At 37.3% G+C, this 22,626-nt stretch overlaps 1 protein-coding gene across 2 annotated transcripts in view; it reads left to right on the forward strand.

The window, feature by feature from the left end:
- tspan5a (tetraspanin 5a) overlaps positions 1-22,626 on the forward strand; it is a 34,259-nt gene that overhangs the window by 6,881 nt on the left and 4,752 nt on the right. Inside the window, exons 2-9 of one of the 2 annotated variants that reach the window (XM_036597751.1) lie at positions 5,771-5,821; positions 10,636-10,782; positions 11,353-11,523; positions 13,696-13,821; positions 18,334-18,381; positions 18,897-19,013; positions 19,148-19,209; positions 20,803-20,963. In XM_036597751.1, the coding sequence (XP_036453644.1) occupies positions 5,771-5,821; positions 10,636-10,782; positions 11,353-11,523; positions 13,696-13,821; positions 18,334-18,381; positions 18,897-19,013; positions 19,148-19,209; positions 20,803-20,869 (789 nt within the window). In that variant the 3' untranslated portion in view covers positions 20,870-20,963. Of the gene's footprint in view, positions 1-5,770; positions 5,822-10,635; positions 10,783-11,352; positions 11,524-13,695; positions 13,822-18,333; positions 18,382-18,896; positions 19,014-19,147; positions 19,210-20,802; positions 20,964-22,626 lie in introns of those variants that run through there. The other variant, XM_036597752.1, reaches the window with a different exon arrangement.

Genomic DNA, 22,626 nt, shown 5'->3' on the forward strand with positions numbered 1-22,626 from the left:
AATCAGAAAGCTTATCAGAATGGCAGGAAGTCTGAATTACAGTCTGAATTACAGGATCGCAGCATATAATCCAATAAATGTGCCCAAAACTACACATAGTGCAACAACATTCACAGTGTACATTCATCCACATGTATGGGCCGTTTCATGCTTTTCTATATTGGGTCTACATATCTGGTACAATATGTGACCAATCTTACATGATTTTAAGGATCATCAAGATGGTCATATAGTCCCAGTTTTCAGCACACATGCCGAGCAGTGTACTACAGTTATCTCTGTTTATTGCAATAGTTACCAAGCTGCTTCTTTCAGATGCAAAGCCCCTCATGGACCTGGCTGTAAGACTCACTTGCATGCTCGTTCACTCACGTTTAGCCTCCTGAAGATTCTTCATAGCAGTGTGCTGTTAGCATTGAGTAATGCATTGTTTCAGTGACACTGTGTGTCCATATTTTTTGCATAGTTTAACAAGTAATCTTAAAGGTTAGTCACAAATTTTTAGATTTTTTTTTTAAAAGGCCAAATGATAAAATTAAATAAAAACAAGCCATGCATAAAATTTCATTTCTCTATACTATCGTAGTAGTTTAAGTGGTGAACCGCAAAATATCAACACCCGACAAACAGAGTCCTCTTTTTAGGTATGTTTAAACTGAAAGCGGTGCTTTTGTGTCGTGTTTGATCTACAGTATCATCACTTCTCTGTGCTGTGTGAGTGACAGTGCGCTGCTTCAAGTTAGCCAGCTGCTAAAAACAGCTAGCCTGGAAAGATAGCGCTCTCCAATGTCTCACAGCTTCCTCAGTTTACTTTCGTATAAATCAGGGCTGTAACTGCATGAACACACTTCTTTCTTTCACTTTCGTTGCTTGGGAATGCACTCATACTAAATTATGACTGTCCGAGCGCTGCAACAGCGCTGTAGTTGTGAGGATTGTGACTGCTAAAGCTGGTTAGGATGTACAGGAAGAGGTGAGTTCGCTGTAGGACAGTATAGTTACTCCACTGACCTCGTCGGTCACAGGAGAACAGATCGCCTGTCGCTCCGCTCAAACAGGGAATGTATAACTCCGCGTTTCAGCCGTTGCTAAAGACTCATCTTCCTCGTGGCCCCCTCCCTCTCTAATCATGTCGAAAAACTCGGAAGTGCGCCCTCTCCTGGCGACAGCAGAGTAGTGTCGCTTTCCTTGTAGTAGAAACGCCACGAAGGCTTTCGCTGAACGTGGAAGTGTGAGAGTGGAGTATTATATCGAACATTTACCGAACATGTCATATCGCTCTATCGAGGAAAAGTTATATAATTATAATTATAACGATAATTATCGTTATCGTTTTATCACCCAGCCCTATGCCAAACAATATATTTTCATGTCTTAGAAAGAATTTTTTTTAAATCAAGTAATGGAGTTTAATCATTAAATCATGACAGCCCTACAGTGGACACCTAAAGTTGTTTGAGAAATGTTCTGTCATCAACAATCCACACATGGCGTAGTATTAACTGCTTAGTGCTTTTAGATTAGTATTATTTCCTAATAGTTCCACTGTGCCTTTTTTAGCAAGCGTTTTATAATTTTTTTGCTCTGGTAAGGTTGTTTTGATTTGTGTCCGTGTATTTCAACACATTTAGGAAAAATGCTGAATTATGACTACCCTGAATGCATTCTGTCGATTGTGAGGATGTTAAGAAGCTTAGCAGTGGCCTATTTTAATGCAGATTTCCAAGGAGTGTACACATATTTTTCTAACATTTAATTCCTGTTGGCCACTAAATCCCAGGAAAATTCCTTAAAAATCCACGAAACACAGCTGTGCATTGCGAAGAGATGTGTTTGATGTGAATCGGAAACATTGCAGACGGAATATAAATCTTAAACAATAAATCGTAAGCTTATCACCCCTCTGGGTCCTTTCTAAAGCTCAGCCCAGTTTCGATTCTTAAACAAAAGGCTGAAAAGGCAGCGTGCACACATTCACGTAAATAATTAATGCACACAGTAATGGCTGTGTGGAGTGTAGGCGCGCACCCAGGGAGGCTGTGAATGAAAAGATGACCGTTATGAGAGACAAAAACAGCCATTTAAAGTGAAACGGCTGGGAAAAATGGGGGTAGCGGGGGGCATTCAGAGTTGTGAACAGAATTCTGGAGCATTTCCAAGTCTGTTGGCTTGAGAAAAAGAGAAATGAGAAAAACAAAAGGGGCCTGTCTGCCATGAGACGCGCATGCATTGTTCAAAGCAAGAACTGATCTCTGAGCTGATACAGCTTGCTAAATCTGAATGAAGTCAGTGTCTTTTCCAAGCTCAACTTCATGCTCTTACTCCATATTTCTTTCTGTTTTTCTCTGTCTCTCTCTGGCTATTTGGCTCGTCAGACCTATTCCTTTAGAGACTCAAGAGACCAAACATCCGGTCCTCTGAGAAATACAGCGCTGTCCCTGTTTTTCCACATGGTGATGAAAGCTTCCTAGTTCAAGTCCAGCTGTGAACACATGTACCTACACTCTTTGAAAAAAAAGGTTCATTGAGGGTTCTTTAAATCCGCTTAGAAGAACCTCTTTTGGTTTGATCCGAAAAGGATTTGTGAGTGTAAAGAATTCTGTAAATGTTTAAAGAAACCTCACATGATGTAAAGGTTCTATACCAACTTAAGAGTTCTTCCTAAGACTATTACATTATGTGAAGGTTCTTTAAGGTTCACACTCACACATCTCATTTACAAAAATGGTTCTCTAAAACGGTGGTTCTCAAACCGGTCCTCAAAGATGGTCCACTTTTTCCCAGCTCCCACACAGGAGTAGAGCAAAAATGTGGACTGTGGGGACCATTACTCAATCCATTGGTAAGCTCTTAGGGAACCAAAGGTAGTTTGTCTATAGCAACAGTGTTCTTCAAACCTGTACCATGAATCCACTTTCTGTCCCTGGAATTTGTAATCACCTGTAGTTATGACAATAGTTGGCCAATCTATCATTGGTCACTGGACTCCAGGTCCAGAATTGAAGATTACTGTTCTATGGGTTGCTCCAAAGACCCCTTTCAGGCTACAAGCAAACAGAATCAAGGGACATTTGTTACTCCTAATAGAGTAAACAGCATTTGAGTCCCAGTGATATTAGTGAGGAGAGAGTGTAGCAGAAGAGTTCACATTCATACAGTTTTCTCAGCTTATGAAAGAAAAAGCTGTCAGTTTAAGATATTTCATCTGTCACTATACAGACTATTCAAATCTCAGCTCTCATTCTGAATAAGTGCTTGATTTCATAAGACATCTTAATGCGCAGAGCTCAGTGCACTCTCAGACACCACTGGGAGCTGCAAAAACTGTCATGTTCGGTTCCAATTCCAGCACAGTTCTTCTGCAGAGCTGTATAAGTGAACATCTGAAATGGTAATCAGGAACTGACAAAAGAGCATCATGCTTGCCCCGGCCTAACCCTCATTACAGCATCAGATTACTAGTATCATGGTATGTATAAGCCACCATGCAACTCACTGAAACATTCTTGTTCAAGGGTGCGTGCTGTTGGTAGACCCTAGCAAAAAACATCCTACTAGTTACAGTGGTTCCATACCAGAATGACTGAATATGTCCAAATAGGAAAACAAATCATTGTGGTTTTTATTTTGGCAGCTAGAACATCTGCAGCTGAACTGATGAAAGCTTTCGTAAGAAAAAACTCACGAAGAAGCTTAAGACGAAAGCTAAGAAGTTAAGAAGAATATTAGAAAATGCAGTTCTCAAGGAAAAAAAAGCAAAGTTCTTAATTATTGTCTTATTTTAGTGAGAAAACAGAACTGTTTTCTTATATGTTTTTGGTCATGTAGTCCATCAATGTCATGTTACGTTTTACAGCACACCATAAATTATGTAAGATGCATTTTGTAATTGAATTAACCGTTATTTCTATTAATTGGTTTAGTTGAATCCAAAGGAGAGAAAAATAAAAGGTAAAAAAAAATCAAACCAAATGTTCAAAAAAATGTATCAAACAAGAACTAGAAGTGATGGAGGAAAAAACAGCCAATAGGAAAATAATTCCTTGGGAAATATAATAACTGTGGGGTGATGGTGGAAAGCAAGAGAAGAGTACGGTCAGAGGTAGCAGAGGAAGACATAAAGTCAAAGACAAATATGAGGCTATTGTGGAGTTAAGAAAATACTTAAGAACGTTGGCTTCATTCATCAACCATTCTCAAGAAGAAATGTCTGCTTAAAACCCATTTATGCAATTTTTAAAAAGATTTCACCAGTGTTTTCTTATGTGGGATTAGTTCTCAGGTAAGAACAGAATCTACGCACACTCAAGAGCACAAAGGTGCAAACAATTCTGCAGTTCAAGAACACGTCAGGAATCTGACGCAAACTTTTTCTTAGGACTTATCTTAAAAACAATGTTAAGAAAAAACTTAGATATTGGTGAATGAGGCCCATTATTTCTCCATTACGAATTCTACTTGTTCTTAGACTTGCTCTAAAAGAAAAGTGTATGAGACGGGTATGGTCAGGGATAGGAGAGGCAGTCATATAGTCCAAGATAGTGGTCACCAATCCTAACTGCAATTAACATGCTTACCCAACACTAATACATCCAGTCATGGACTTCTGAATAAGTAGCTGGAACAGGTGTGGCAGATTGTGGCTGGAATTAGACTCAACAGAAGGTAGATTTTTTCTTAAATATGAAGCTAAGAAAAAAAATCACATTTAAGAAGACTTTTTAAGACACTTTTGTAAATCCGCCCCAGATTTGAGTAATCAAAAGAGAAGTAAAAACATTGTGCCTTTAGGAGCTCACTCCCTTGTTGACATCTGAACCAACACCTTTGGTCTGGTTTTGAAAGAACAAATAGCTGTCGTTGTTACAAATTAGGCAAACAGTCAAGTGGTGAGGATGCAGTTTACAGGTGAGCATGATCAAATGAATAACACAAAAATGTATTCTTTAAAAGGAACAAGGCCATGTGCAACTGATTTAATTGTACTTTTTTTTCTCAAATGTTAACCAGTTACAAGTTCTTCTATTATAACGCTGTTAAAACTAGTTGCTGTGTATCGGTTGTTTGGTTACATTTATTGAACATCAGAAGACTTTTTAAAACTGGTCACTACATTCGATTAAAGATTTCGGAGAAACAAGAATTTTGTCTTTAAAATGATGTGATGAATTGTGCTTAGTGTTACCAGGCAAATGAACTAACAAAGTACAAACTTAATTTTGATTTCAGATTGGCTTTAAAACATTCTAGACTGACAGTCAAAGCTGATAAACAGGAATATCTCATAATCTCAGACTATGAATAATAGAATTTTTTCTTTAAAATATTAAAGGTCGCCAAGTATTACAGAGAACTTGACCCTGTTATTGCCACATGCAAATATATTTTCTCTGTTCATTTGATGATAGACTCTATGAGGACTTACATGCTTGACTCACTGATAACAACTCTCAGGAATTTGCACTGATAAAAATTTTGGTGTGCTGAGACTCAAGCAGTCTGTTGTAAGAAGCCAAACATATACCTCAGTGGCTGAGAAGTCAGCACACTCTCCCACTCGTTGACCTCTGGTCTTATTTCTGTCATTCTGATGGATTCTTTTTAAATATTTTAAGTGGCTCAGGGTCAAGGGAATCAGAGTGTAATATAAACATCTAGCAGTATGAAAATACCTAAATAAATGAAAGTTTTCCAGCTGAAATGTTTAATCATTGGTGAATAATAGAATGAAGTAGTGAATAACTGACACTTTGTTTGTTCTGTTTTGCAGTTGTTGGGGGTGGCCTTCCTGGGCATTGGATTGTGGGCATGGAATGAAAAGGTGAGAAACAGCTGTGTGGCAAGAAAAGTGGCTGAATTAATGTTGAATATGTTATGCTGAATTAGCTGTTGGCAGCACATTCTACCATCAAATTAATCTCCAAGGAGAATCAAAGATAAAACTGGGTTTATGTTTGTATGGAAAATGTCATTGAGTTGAAAAGTCAACATGATAAAACTGCCATCCAAGGGCATTCAGATGGTGATGTCAACATTTTCAACATATTGTTCAAATCTCAAACCATGCTCAGTATGAGATTTGGTGGGGGTGATTGCAGTCACTCTGAGAAATCTGTGTCCCATTTGCACCATCACTGTCCATGAATCTTTTTGACCCATTCTGATTCCAGTTTCTTCACTGCCGAATCGTTTTTTTTCAAGCAGCATGCAGTAAAGACATTAACATTGTTTATTTGCTTTGTGGACTAGACAAGCACACTAATATTAAAACACAGGCAGGTGTAGCTCTAACAGTTCCACACACAGTGCATGAGTATTTAACTGGCTCGTATTATTTACATCAGAAAACCATTATGCAAATTGAATATTGGTCTAGTATAATATATGACAGATATTGACTCACTATATGGGAGGATATTTGTAAAGGAAAGGTAAGTACAGAAATACCCAGGATATGGTGCGTATTCTGAGCCAACCAATATTTGGAGAATCAAGATAATCTCAGATATCTATGCTTTTCAGTGATAGAAAATAAAAATGGTTGGTTGCAGATCACAGTTAGGATGGCAGATCAACCAATTTTGATCCTGTCTGATTCTGATCATTTGCCCTTACGAATAGTCATAGCTAGGGCTGGGTGATTAATTAAAATTTATTTTCACATACAATTTTGGCTTCAGATGATCATGTAAACAAGACAATTGTGATAAAACAATTATTGTCGCATTCCATTTTGCAAAAATGCTCTCATTTGTGTCTTGTGTTATAAATCCTTTACAGTGGTGCGCTTTCACCCCTCTCTAAAAGCCCAAACTCACTCTCAGCAAGGCTGTGGCCTGTTTAGTTCAGTTCAGCCAAGATGACAGAAAGAGAACCTTTGGTCAACAAGAAAGGTAAAACCAATTCAGCTATTTGGAAACATGTTGGTTTTAAGGAGTCTGATGAGAAATGAGTGCAGTGCTAGGAACTTCTAAACTGACTGTCAATTGATGGTTAACTGAGTTAACCTCTGCACTGCTAAGCAAGCCTATAACGAAGCGCTAATTTGTGATCAATGTTTTATTAATAACTAAGCATATAGATCACAAGAAGCCCAAGATATGCCTACAAAATTCTTCACAATAGTAATAATATAAATTGAATAGTTAATATTGGATGCCTAATGTAGTAATGCTAAAGATAATGGTAGTGGTGATCACTGTTACACTCACAAAAGAAAAAAGACATACACATAAAAAAGGAAATTAAATAAAGGACCATATTATGAGGAAGTTTCTACACACTCAGCTAAGTTATTAAAGGTCATTAAGCTCTCATTGTTTTAACAGTTGTTTTTCAGTGTTTGTCCAGGACCCAGTTGTTTTTATTTTGGCCTTATTTAGCCCAGCCGTTGTACATTCCAGAATTTAATGTCTCGAAAACAAGCAAGCCAAACACGATGAGCAGATGAGCGGAGGGTTCGAACCATAATTTCAAAATTGTCTTTTCGGCTGCTGTAAGGCCTGCTAAAAAAGCCTTTTTGATGAGTAGAAAACAATTCTGCAGAGTTGTCATCTAGAAGGAAAGTCCAGTGCGGTCTGTGTGCAGATTTTCCCAAAATATTAGAGAGAGTATCTTGGACATAGGGCCAGAATACATTTACAATAGGAGATGCCCAAAACATATGCATATATGTGCCAACTGCTGTTGAGTTACATAAATGACAGCAAAGACTTGACTTTTAATTTATACAGTAAATTGGGTGTAGCATATGTCTTTATATGAACTTAAAACAAATTATTTGATTGCTGAATACTTTAAAGTAATAAAACAGTTGTTCCATACTATGAACCAATTAGGTTTAACTTTAAATTCAGGCTCCCAAAACAAAGAAACTGAAGGATTAGAATATGTTTGTATACTGTAGATACCATGCCTCCTGATGCAGAAGTAGAATCTACCCATTTCTGTAAAGGGTGTAGAAATATTTGATTAGACCAGGGGACACCATACGCTTTTAAAGTGGATCTCAATCTTAAATATGAAACAAAAAGGAGAAACCTCGTAAAGTAAACTCTTCTTTGAGATCCTGAAATGATTTTTGACCTTCCTCATTAAAAATATCTCTCAAGGTATGTATGTCTTGGTTAGATCAAACTTTATGTACAAATGGCTTGTTGCCTGTATTGATGTTACTGTTATGCCAGAGAGTCATTCTGCTGGCATAAGGAAAAGGTCCTCCCATGATTGCTGAGTGGGAAATGATAGAGATAAACATCTTTAAAGATTTCTTGGGAATCCTTAAAATAGACTGCAGCCTAATGGTGTGAACGATGTTAGCTTCAAGACTGCACAATGGTACAGGGGAACCTGCAAGTCTTCAAAGGTCTAATTTGAAATGCCAGATAGTATAGTTTAAAATCCAGAACCAATCACCTCTTGATCTGAGGATGATTTGTCCCATTCTACTGTTTGCTAACTATTAGAAAATAACTAGGGACAGTTTGTAATAACACAGAGACAGTTTTCTCACTGCTGGATATACAAAAAAAGGCTACAGATGTGCACTCGTAATAAAATATACAATAATGTGCAAAAGTCTAACACCTAAGCACATTCTTTAAAACCATTTATCTTTGCAATAACTGTGTTTGTGCCTATAACACCATATATCATTAGAATACATGCAAATAAGCATAAATACAGTAAAAAGAAACAAGAAGGTCTTAGTTTTAAAAAAGTAGTCGATTTGTAGAACAAAGTTTGGTTCCAGAGTTCTCCTCTAAGCCCCCCCCCTTCCCTCCACCCCAGGCATCATATAGATTTTTTTTAATTCCATCACCAGCACACCTGATTTAATTTAATGAAGTATTGATTAGACAAACCAGGCAGTGGATGATAGCTACAGTTAATACTGGGCTGCCATGAAAAGAGGTTTGGAACTGTTTAAATTAACACACTGACATACATAAAATAATCACAACTTTTTTATTAATATTCTTTGTTTTTCTTCTAATATTAGTGCTTTTCTGAACAAATTAACAGTTTTTGCCCAGCCAATTTTCTCAGGTGCCTAAAACTTTTTCCCAGTGCTATATATGTGCATGCTATTCCATTTCAATACTTACCAACACTTTACTAAGACTTTTCACTTTCCTACTTTTTTAGTTTAGAAATATTCTGTATTTACAGTATTGCCTCGCTGGGCAATTGTTGAAAATTTCTGGATAATTCAGTTATTGAGATGTAATCAAGTCATTCACATGGTTTGATGTGAAATGGCGCATTGTAGAGAAACTGACCAGTGGTGGTGGTGAAGGAAAGCATTAGTTCTGATATCTGCAACACAAATATAACCATTTTATTTACTATTCAAAACTATCAGTGAACCTGCACAGGTCATTTAAGGTTTTATATGTAATGCTGATAATGGTAAAATAGTGGCAAAGCTGGAAAAATGCGTTTTCTTTGGGTACTATTTGTGCCTTACAACACCCTGCATGTATGTCTCTGTCATAAATAGATTTTAAACACGAATTTTATGCCAAAACCTTCTCAAAACTGTCATAAAACTATGTCTTAGGCATCATGCAGTGTATTTGTTAGCATTTCATATAATAATTGTCTCTGAGGTAGCTTTTAGATGCTTTAAATGCTTTAGACGTTTGGTTCCTGTCACCACCATTGTGAACAATTCTGACTCTCTAGTTCTCTCGAACTGAGTATTTCACACCAAACCATCTTAAATGCCTCTGTTTACATCTTAAAAATCCAATTGTGCAGAAATCCTGAAATGCCCTTTCCTGCCTTTGTGTCAGAATTGCGCATGCACAGGCACACTTTGTCTGGTTGGGCACTAGCCGCTAGCACAAAGTGTACTTTTGGGAGCATGTAACTGGAGCTGTAAAGATAAGTGTGCCAGGCACCGAAGGCTCAGAGGATCCTGTGCCTAAACTGTACTGTACTTAGGTGGACAGTGATTCACTGCGGAAACACTTCATGCGAAACATCTCAATCTCATCTTACTCAGCCTCCCTGTAAAAGAATTTGGGTTGGGAGGCACTTTCATGCTTCTTGCAGTAGTTGTTTACAAGAGATCACTACACTCAAAGTCAAGAGTCCACTAACATCAAAAGTTAAGCACTGTCCTAGAAACTTGGGCGTTATTTTTGATTCTCAGTTAAAATTTTCAATGCATATTAAAAATTTTCAGTCCTGCTTTTCCAGTTGAAGTATTGCAAAATTTTTAGGACACAGAGAGGATCTTTTGTATCATCTTACTTGGACTATTATAATATCCAGTGTCAGACTGATATTCTCTACTGTTTCAGTTTGTTTTAGATTAATGTGTTTTGTTATTTTATTGTTTTTTTTTTTTCTTTCAAAAAAACATACTAAGTAACTATTATTTGCAGATTAACATAAGTTACATGAAATTAACATACACTCTGAAAACGTACACTCTGAAAAAAGGTGGTTCTTCAAGGTTCCTTATTAAAGATAATGGTTATATATAGAACCATAAACACTCAAAGAACCCTTTGCATGATTAAAGGGTTCTTTGCATCTTGAAATGGTTCTTCAGAGTGATGAACTCCTCACAAAAAATGACTCTCGATCACATCATCAACTGACCCCTCTCTCTCCCTCTGTCAGGGTGTGCTCTCAAACCTCTCCTCCATCACTGATCTTGGTGGGTTTGACCCTGTCTGGCTCTTCCTGGTGGTAGGAGGGGTGATGTTCATTCTGGGTTTTGCTGGCTGCATTGGAGCGCTGAGAGAGAACACGTTCCTGCTCAAATTTGTAAGTAATGAGGTATACTGACCATATTCTTAGCCTTAGATGCCCAGCCCACACGTACATGGTGCATTTGAATGCACAATTACTGTTTATTTGCTGTTTATTTGGGGGGAAATAAATTCTACCCTATGCAAAAGTTATGGCATATGATTAACTTAGCATATAAATAGTAATGGCACACTACAGTTTGCTGAAAATACCATATTCAAGTTAAGTCCCTGTAGATGCTGTGTTAAAATAGTTTTCTTTGAAGCATTTGCCATGTTACATGACCAAACCCAACAGACTCTCTGACAATGTGCAGAGGTCTGGCTTGTGAGGCTATTCTGGCCATTGTGGCCTTTTTAACCAAAGGTGCGATGTGTCCAAAGGTCCTCTCTGTCAAATATGGGTAAAAATCCTCAATTTTGTCCCAGGCTTTCTCTCATTTCCTAGTAAATGTTTGCTATGCTGTTCTCTGTTGACTGTATTGCATGGCAATATTGTCACTAATAGCTTAACATGGAGGTCTTTACTTGGACAAATGGTAGTGAAGTATAATTGGGTTCTTACCTTTCCTTTCATTTCCTCTAGTTCTCTGTGTTTCTGGGGATTATATTCTTCCTGGAGCTGACAGCAGGAGTTCTTGCCTTTGTTTTTAAGGACTGGATCAAAGACCAGCTCAACTTCTTCATTAACAACAACATCAGAGCCTATAGAGATGACATCGACCTCCAGAACCTTATTGACTTCACTCAGGAATATGTAAGAGAGAGAGAGAACCTGCTGTGTTCATGACAAGCTCACTGGAGTATTTCACGATGTTTCAGGATGTAGATGAAGAGAAAGACAAAGTAAAGCAAAGAACGGGAAAAGAAAATGTATGGTGAAACAGGGAAGGAGGGCTGAGTGAATAGAAGAAAAAGAGAGAGAGAGAGACTGGCTCCCTGCTTCTAGTATAGGTCATGAAATATTTTCTGCTACAAATTGTGCATTATATGTCTAATATAAAGCCATTACTCCCTGTCTAACACTTAGTGCACTGTATGGGTGTAGAAACCTTAGTTTCAGACCTATACAGTACACTAAATAGGGCAGGGCAGCCCTGGACTTTTGTCTAATCACAGACTCTTTCGCCTCCCTTCAGCCCTGCGGTTCTTTGCTCTGGCATCTGGTATTTCTGTTTTTTACCACGCAACTTTTCACATCCCCCCTCTTTCTAGCTAGCCTTCACATTATACCTTTCCTGTTTTTTTTTTTCATTGCATTTTGTCCTGGAGGCAGTTTTGGCATTTACAGTCACAATTTGTGATTGGCCAATGGCCATGCATGGAAAATACAGTTGACCACTAACAAGTCTAGATATGTGTACCCCAGTATTTGCCCATCACATGCCATTTGTCCCAGGTGGTCTCCATTCATTTTCATGTGGGACTGCATGTGCAGGCAAATACTTTAATACAATTTGTCTCTTCCTTGCTCTCTTAGGGGCCCCACACTTTCCCGGAATTGTCCCGGTTCTCCTGATGGCCAGTCCTTCCCTGGGGCAGGCTATCCAAAGTGTGGCCCATGGGCTAAAGTTTGTCAATGAGGACATTTGATTTGGCAGAAAAGTCACCAGAAAATTACTGTAACTCCACCCCTCACATAGTGCAAGAGCAAACATAATTTTATACTGTATGTAACATATTAAATTCTGTATTTTAAAATTCAAAGTATTTTACCAACAAAATAGAATAATCTTGATTTGAAGCCAATTTATCCTCTTGATTGGTATATTCTTTTGTCTTTTTGGCCCTCTGCCCACCACAAACATAGCATTTTGGTCCCCAAAGACAAACCCCATATAGGAGGTAGGGAGATATTTGAGATTCAGAGAGAGAGAGAAAGAAAGAGAGACAGACAGATAAGACAGACACATACACAGACACAGATAGAGAGTCAGGAGGACACAGAGAAAGCCAGTTTCCCTGGCAACCTGATCTATTTGTTAGTACTATACCGAATCCTTATGTTCTTACTCCAAACTTTTATTTAGCTGACAGGACCTTCGTGTTCATACAGAGTGCTCAACAGTGGGCTGATAAGAAGCCTGTATGTTACTCAGTGAAACTTCACCACCTGTTTCTTTGAAGGCTTCCCATCTTTGTAAAACAGTAGATATAAATGGTAATTTGTGTTTAGTATTCAGGGAAGGGATTTGTCTGTACTATACACATATCTAACCAGAGATAGTTAAGCAATGGATTCATTAGAAAAACATGAATCCATCGACAAAGTATGTTTGATGGTCAGCTAAACCCAAAGCAGTTTAGTAACAGTAGTATAAATGTTATTATATAATTTGGTATAAACTGTCCTCTTTAAACTTTCTGTATGCTGCCTTAAAACTATAGCTTAAGACAAATAGGCACTTCATCCAGAAATGTCCTCATGCACAAAGACATTTGGCGCCCAGACGACAGTTTCTGGATCTGAGCAGTCGGACAGCAGTGCAGTTTTTCAGCTCTGTTTGGGGCCAGCGGTTGCCAGATCTACTCCCAGCAGATGACTCTACGAAGACAAATTTAATTAGATATTGGAGTTCAGCAGAGTTTATCACCCATTGGGCAGGGCTGTGATCCTGCCTGACAGAAATGATAAAGCACTCTGTGTTAACATGGGATACAAACATAGGCTCACAAGAGCTTTGGTTTAGCAGACATCCTCCAGACGTGCACAGTAGACTGCCGTAGCTAAACTGCTAATAGATCCTTCAGATATGCCAATTTGGTATGAAGAAAAAAACAATTACTTAGAGAGTTGTTGGCATTTAATGTTTAATTTCATCCTCTCTGATTATTTTTTCAGACATAAATCAAAATTTACACTTGATATTTCTGAAATGTGGCAAATGTAAGATCAGAAAGAGATTGTGTTATTCCCTCTTCTGTTCAGTGGGAGTGCTGTGGGGCATTTGGAGCTGATGACTGGAACCTCAACATCTACTTCAACTGTACAGAAAGCAATCCCAGCAGAGAGAAGTGTGGGGTGCCCTTCTCCTGTTGCACCAAGGACCCAGCGGTAAGAGGGTGACACACAGATACACATAACACTTGGTAACACTTTATTTTAGTACTCCAGTGTAGATTCTTTGTAGATGCTTAGCATAACTTATATTAAAATAATTATATATGAAATGCAATAAACTTGAAGTTGAGTGTGATATTCTAACCCTGACTCTAAACCTAACCTTAACTTAAACATAAAACCTACCCCTAAACCTAACCCTTCACCTAATATTGTTGAGTATTACAGTTAACAGTTTGTTAATAATTTAATTATCTTTAGACCATTTATAAGAGGCCATCAAAATAAAGTGACCATCTCTTTATGCATTTATACTTATTAAGTGTAGCATTAATGTACAGCATATGCTTAAACTGAAAATACTATTAGTATTTTATACTATTATGTAATTCTAGTATATAGCATACTACTCTACAACATTCATTTTTTTTTACTATTTTAAAAAGTAATACATACATTGAAGCAGCAGGCATACTTAAACAGACTATGCATAATGTTCCAGTATTTCTAAAAGTATACACACTGTTTTCAGTGTATCCCATTTAATTATGCTTACAGTGGCACAAATATGGATACTTAAAAATGGTATGCATAGTAGTATGTAAACTATTTTCAGTGAATGCTTACTTACTATATATGCATACCTAAAAACAAATGTTTTATATATTTTATAATATTATTGTTGTTTGCTTTGGAACTTGCTTCAGTGTGACTCACTGCAGTAAAACAACCAAGCTAAAGTGACTGAATATTACTGTAAAGCAGCAAGTAGAGAAATATTTTGATAATCATTCGATTTTCATAATCAAGGATCGCATTTTTTTAACTATAAATATAATGATAATTATTTTTAGATATTATTCAGGCCTAACATGCACACTACCTTTCTAAGTATGTGTAAGTAAAAAAGTAGCATGCCTGGTAGTATGCATATTATGTTTGAGTATGCATACTATTTTCAGTGGATGCATACTACTTTTTAAGTATGCATACTACTATATGCACAAAATTGAAGAGAATGCATGCTGTGCATACTTATGTAGTATGCATACACTGTATACACTGAAAAATAGTATGCATACTTAGTATACATGGTAATGTGCATACTTAAAAAGCAGTATGTATGTACTGAAAATAGTACGCATACTGTTTACACTGCATGCACACTACTTTTTAAAGTATGTATAGGTAAGTAAAAGTAACATGCGTAGTGCGCATACAATTCTTAATGTATTTCCAGTATATGAACTAGTTTTTTAAGTATGCATACTTCAAAGTATATGCCTTTTATGTACTTCATTAGTAGGCATTTGCTGAATCTCTTTTGCATTATTACATTTTTAAGTATGTGTAATATAGTATGCACATTACTCAGCATATTAGTTTTATTAAGTAGTATTTTCAGTGTTTGTGCACAAAGTGGTATGCATGCACTGAAAATGTATACATATAAAAATCAGTGGCAGAACTCTTGGCAGTGGCAGACTGCTTTTCTCCACACATCTGTGCTAGAGAATGGAGAACAGTCACATCAAATTGTTATTTCCTTTAGAGAATATAATGCAAAGATGCATTAATCATAGTATGATGCTTTTGTGAAAGATTCCCTTATGTTCAGTCTCTTTTTTGTCAGCACTGCATCTTAGGGCATTTACAATAAATGACTAAGATGTAGACAGAAGTGATGAGGAAAATACTCTTTAAAATGTATGAAGACCATTTTAAACTCATAAAGGGTTGATTGGATTTGTGAATAAAAAAAGTTTACTCACAATAAATAAGTGCTTCTGAGTCAGAGGAGGGCGCCTGAGGCAAAAAGCATTGATTGTGGCATGCTGTGAGTTATTAACCTTATAAATCATCATCCGAAGGCATTAAACAATTTGTCTGTAGGCTTTTTTCTTCCTGTGTGTAGTTAAATCACATCAGCAGTCAGACAGAGGAGACAGGGGCGCCATCTGGAGAGATTCTGCTGCTTCAGTAGGAACTGGACAGGCCAACACAAAGCAGTGCAAATGCATATCGTGTAAGGCTGTGTCATGTCTGGAATTCATTTCAAGAAGTTGTGGAGAGCAAGGCACAGACTGACACGTTTGTTTTCGCTTAATAATTTTAAAAGTATTTGAGCAAGATTAATAATTCTTTTATACAAGCCACATACACATCTCTGCTTGATGAAAGCACAGACAGTTTCCAGCACCTACTGTTTATGACTAAATCAGCTGAAAGTGGCAAAAGTGCAAAAGTTTACAGCTAACTCCATAGGCAGGGTTAGCTGTAACAGACTCGGGGGCTAGTTGTAATAGTTTCTGAAAAGTCTGGTTAATCAGTGAAGGCACAGTTGATTTAATATAGTAGTATGTTGCTTGAAACAGAAGACATTTCCAATCTAAATACGTCAAAATAAATATGATTAGTGAAAATGGGCAAACATGTCAAACATTAGAAGTGCAATACCAGCACAATAAAACTGAAGTATATTTTATTTATATGACATCTATTGCATGTTATAGATGAATCTCTACATGAACACTTACAGAAAATAACTTGTTCATTTATATGGAGGAATATGGAGTCCTGTCATTATTTATATTTGTAACACTGGATTAAAACTAATCCCACTGTGTGATGACTGTACTTTAGCCTGGCTAGTTCTCAATGTATGTTATTCACATGGTTCAAAACTATAATATACTATAACTACCAAGTGGGTTAAAATAGGTGTGAATTTTGTGACTTACACACACAACTCAGTAATCGAAAATTACTTATGATGAAAAAAAATACCTCTATGGTACAAATGGTACAAAGAAATATCTGCTGTAAAAAATTTAGAGATGAAGTAACTGGAATAGGAGAAAGTATTTTCTACTTGTAGTTACTTGTTTAACTAGATAAAATGTCCATGTTACATTTTACCCTACATTAGTCTGCGACTCAAACTGATGTAAAGTAAAATGTATTGTAGGGTAAAATGTAACCCTCTTCTACTGAAAGTGAGGTCATAAAGGAAATGCAGGGCAGCATCCTAAATACATTTGACTTAACGATGCCCCACCCACAAGAGCGTCCTTTCATAGCAACACTTGTAAGGCTGAACAAGTAAGTTATTCATTTCAAATCACATTTATTGTGTATGCATCTGTGAGAGATCACACTGTAGAATTATAAACTGGTAACTCAACATTATGTAGTGAGACTAAACTCAGATTGCTGCATTAGAAGTTTAAAATAAAATAAACCCCATATTTAAATGAAAATAGTACAAAGACAAGATGTCAAATGTTGAAACTGAGAAATTTTGTTGTTTTTTGGAAAATACATACACATTCTAAAATTTTTTGCTAGCAACATGTTTCAAAAAAGTTGGGACAGGGCAACAGAAGACTGGTGAAGTTGTGGAAAGTTGTGGAAAATCTCCCAACTAATTAGGTTAATTGGCAACAGGACAGTAACATTATTAATTATAAAAATGGTTCACACTCCACACCAAATGCTGTGCAGGCAAATAGTGCAACAATTCAAGAATAACATTTTTTAATGTAAAATAGCAAATAACTTGGGATTTCATCATCAACAGTACATAATATCATGAAAAGTTGTAGAGAATCCGGAGTAATCTCTGTTTGCAAGTGACAAGGCTGAAAAGAAAATATTGGCAGGCCATGGCCTTCTGGCATTCAGGCAGCACTGTGTTAAATACAGACAATATTCTGTAGTGGAAATCACTGCATCTCATCACTCTATCATGCAAAGAAAAAAAACAAATATAAATAGGAAACAGAAATGCCACCGCCTTCTCTGGGCCCGAGCTCATTTAAGATTGACTGAGGCAATGTGGAAAAATGCCCTGTGCATTACGGGAAAACATTTCACTTTCAAAATGACAGCAGTTGGTCTTCTTAGTTCCCAAATGCTTACAGAGTGTTGTTAAAATAAGAGATGATGCAACACAGTGGTAAACATGCTCCTGCCCCACCTTTTTTGAAAGATGTTGCTGGCATCAAATTCAAAATGGGCATATATTTTTCAGAATAAAATTTCTCAGTTTCAACATTTGATATGTTGTCTTGATATGTGATTTAAATGATTTGTACATCATTGCATTCTGTTTTCATTTACATTTTTTGCATAGCATCCCAACTTTTTTTGGAAAAGGGGTTGTATTCTGTATGCATCTGTATAAAATTATAAACTGGTAACTCAACATTATGTAGTGAGACTAAACTCATTAACAGTTTCTCATTAAGTTAATGGGATTTTTGTTAATATTCTGTAAAGTTTGTCCACCTCGCAACAGTTGCTACAGAAAAATTTATTTGGCAAAGCATAGATAGGCCGTTTGTTCAATTCAGAATGAGTATTTCCTTCCTGTTTCTTATCTCTCCCAACCACACATGCCCCAGTGCCACTGTCCAAGTGCCTCCTCAGAAACAAAGCGCTTCTGTCCACTTTCTCCCCATTTATTCTGAAGAAAGAATTTATAGTTCACTTCCTGTTTTTCAGGAGGATGTCATCAACACGCAGTGCGGATATGATGTCCGGGCTAAATCGGTGCGTTGGCCTTTCTTTCTTTCAGTATCTCCCTCAAATGCCATCTTCAGAAAAATAACAAGACGTTATGAGCCTCTGACTATCAATGTTGATTCTGTGTTTGAACGATAGCACATTATAATAGAAAGAGCTACAGTACAACAGTAATACAGTCCATATCATTACTGAAGTTTTTTCTCCTGTGAAAACATTTTGGAGATTAAAAGTTGTTACGATAGCAATAAGTAGGCAAAAGTAAAAACAAAATTACTGCTAGAATTACATTCGTGTGCTGTCAGAATAAATTCCTAAGCAGATATTGCAGAGGACTACACAGTGTGCAGAAGGAGCCCCCTGCAGGCCATAACAAGCAAAGCTAAAGCTATATCAGTGATTGTGTTGTAATTCTACTGTTTATTGTCATATCACAAGCAAAGGAACACAAGAATAAACATTATCAAATGCCTGACCGTGCATATTTTTAAAAACATCAACATATTTTGATATTAAGCTTGCTGTCTTGTCTGTTCCTTTAGAGTGAAGAGCAAAGGACATACATACATGTGAAAGGCTGCGTGCCTCAGTTTGAGAAGTGGTTACAGGACAACCTGACAGTAGTGGCAGGCATCTTTATAGGAATTGCACTTCTACAGGTGAGGGTCCATAACCTTCTCAGTCTCTTTCTTATACACTCAATCCATTAAAAAAATACATTTTTTTCTTGAGTTCTTCTCATTTCTTTTTTTAATTATAATAAGGTTTTCTGCATTTCTTTTCTGTTTGGCAGATATTTGGAATATGTCTGGCACAAAACCTAGTGAGTGATATTGAAGCAGTGCGCGCAAGCTGGTAAGCAAAGACTGATGAAGCTTTTTAAAACATGTTTAGCTTTGTCTGCTCTGCTTCTACACAGTGATTTACCACCCACAGCCAGCTGAGACCGTCTCCTTCAGTACACTAGAGGCAGGGCCTCCCTTTTTAGATTTTCAGCTTAATGAGTCACTACCCATCTGTAGTGGCTCTCATAAGGCAGCGCTTATTTTCCAGTACTGCGTCTCAAACTGCATGCTACCAAACCAAATAGTACGTCAAAAATAGTACACCACCATTAGCAGTACATTCACTGTATGTGTAGTACGGTACTATGTGGCCTAGGACGCAGCCTAGGTTCCTGTCTTTTTGAATGGGCTGAGCTGATAAAATCTCTATGCTAAAATCGCACAGTGTGTAGCATTTGGCTCTAGTAATGTACAAAAAAAAGTTTTTTCAGCTTGTTTTGGCTACGGCACACATCTCCACAATGCAGGATGGAAAGTGAGCTGATTGACCCTTTAATTGAATGGTGGGACGTTCCTCATAAACAGATGTAATGTTGAGCATTATGAGCTTTTCCATTCATTTTTCAAGCACCGAACTGTCTTCTCCCCTTTGTTATATCCCAGCAATAGACTTGCTTACGTGGTTTCTGACTGTATGATGTACTGCCAATACTGACAATACAGACAAAGTTCAGGCTATAAGGTGGCTACTACTGTATTAGACATGCTACATTTTTAGCTATGTTCATGTTTGTAACAGTGTCTCATAGTGTCAGAAACCACTTAAGGAAGTCTATTTTGTCAAAAACCACTTAAGGAAGTCATTATGAGGCAGGTATGTGATGAATTGGTTTATTAGCTACAAATTAGCTACATTAGCCCTGTAGTTCCAGTGCAAAACTAAGGAAGCAAAATTCAGACACCTGACATTGTCTATATATCAAATATATTTGGAGTTAGGAGAAAATTGTGTATGATTTTTTGCCAGTCAGTCATTTTAAGGGCAGGGGTGTCCAATCTTATCCACATCCTAGCCACAAAAATCTAGTATGACAGCAGGTTTCCATTCCAAATGAGCAGTAGCACACCAGACTCTCCTTGTTTTATCAATTACCCTCAAACATTTAATCAGATGAGTTCCTTGTGAACAAGACTGGACACCCCTGCATTAATGCCACTGAGTGAGTATTTGAGGGCAAACAGGCAGATGCTGATTCAGCCCTCAAGACTGCCACCTTGTGGACAATGTGTAGACATTCAGAGATGCTTTCCACAAGATGCACTTTCAAGATATTTTGGGAATAATGCATGTTTGGTGTATTTAATCCAAGATATTAAGGTTATTTACATTCTATGTAAAAATAGCACAATATAGCACAATATTAGTCACAATATTACAATATTAGTCAGGCAAGGACTTTTATTGTGCTCAGTCGTGACTTTACCGCAGCTTCCCTTATGTAATTGAGCTTTTCAGGAAAAACTGTCCGTGACTTCCACCCTCATATTCCTCCTCTTCCTTGAGGGGGCCTACCACAGTGTGTTTGTGTGTGTTGCGCACTACCATGGCCATTGCTTTGCCAGCTCACCTCACTTCACTTCTCCTCCCTCACGCTTTTATCAGGCTACCGCCCCCCTCATACGTCGCCCACCGCCTCCCACCCCACTCCAGCAAGAAAGTGCACTCCTGAGGGAGGTGTGTGCTCACTCGGTGGGTGCAAATGTACGCCTGTTTCTGACCTTTCTCAACTTTGTCAAATCTACAGCCCTGCAAGTCTCTCTCTCTCTCTCTCTCTCTCTCAGGGTAATGTTTCAGAATGACAGTAATCATTCTACTAACGGTTGGGCCATTTACTAACAATAGATACAGTCACGGAAACACCATCCATTCAAGGCCCTCATATCAGTGATGCACAACTCTGGGTTTTCTGGAGTCGACTCCTGCCGCTGGTGTTGACTCCTCAACTCCACTTCATTTTAACCAACACAGCGCCAGCACCATTAATAGAGTTTTAGCACACATTATGCCATCCTAAAAATGGTTTAACCACTTTTTTGAGTTGCGAAAGATCATAGTGACAATTCGTAAATACAACCGGTTGTGTCAGACAAATACAAGTTCTAAAAGTTATGGGCTGGAGATGGGGTTATGCGCTTGCAAGCTAGAACACTGTTTCAACTATCTGCTGCCTTGTAATTAAACTAACGCTACTCACACTCAGCACCTTTCCTGCAGTACACACACAGACGCCAAAATGTCCCTCAAGGCAGTCATGGTAGGAAAAAAAATCACAACAGAAGAGTAGATTTGATCAGGAGTCGCCTGGACGTGTCAGAGTCAAATCCTGATCGCCACTGCATATCGCACTAATAGTACAGTGGAGATTTTAGTAGACGTATGGTACCAGTCAAAGGTTTGGACACCTCCTGACAGTGAAGACGACAGAGTTATGAAGTAACACTTTAGGAATTATGCAGTGACCAAATAGTGTTACACTAACTAAAACAACCTTATATTTAACAGTTTTTACAAAAATACTGTTAAAGTAGCCCCTCTTTGATGCAGCTTCAGACACTTTTGACATTCTGTTAAACTGATTCATGAGGAGCCACCCAGGACGCTCTCAACAAGCTTAAAGCTAAACGTATTTTGGCATTTTTTTATTTAATTTGGCTTCATATTTAGTCATATTTACCTTAGAAAAAATGTAAATTGATTTAAGCATGAACCTTAACACTAAATTGTCTGAAGAAATACATACATTCAGTGTGCCCAAACATTTGACATCTTACTGTGCAATTTTAATTGACATTAATAAATAATAATTGCTAATTATTGTTATTATCCCTTTGCTACAGTTCAATTACTGTTACATAATTCCATAGTTACAGTAAGTTAGAGAAAGGCTTTTTTCATTTTGTTTTGATCACAACAATGATTCTAAAACATATAAATATAAATAATGCTTTCTCTACCTACAAAACATCAAATTCAATTCAAAATAAAATATTTCCTCGTCTACTTGTGTAGAAACACTTGTGTAGGGATGTAACAGTCCAGCATGCCGTATTTTATGGTATCGTAACTAGCATGTTAGCTTTTGGTTAGTGTGTTAACTTGAGATTATCATTAGCTTGAGGACCATTTTGTTTCATATTCTGTAGTTTTATAATGCTGAATGCTCTAATAAACTGACAATGGTTAACATATTAACATAAGCTATATTTTCAGCCACTGACAGTGGAAACATTAACATATTGACATAAGCTACATTTTCAGGAAGATATATCGGATTAGGATTATATTGAAGTGAAAATGAATTTTATGAGTTGTTACACCTCTATAAATGTGGAGTTAACTGAAACTTTAGAAAGAACTACAATAAGCTAACAGTAATAATAGGGAAATAATTGATATCAAATCACACCATGCTTCTGTTAGCGCTGG

This window comes from Colossoma macropomum, unplaced genomic scaffold (assembly GCF_904425465.1).
Source record: "Colossoma macropomum unplaced genomic scaffold, Colossoma_macropomum, whole genome shotgun sequence".
In the NCBI taxonomy this organism is placed as follows: domain Eukaryota; kingdom Metazoa; phylum Chordata; class Actinopteri; order Characiformes; family Serrasalmidae; genus Colossoma; species Colossoma macropomum.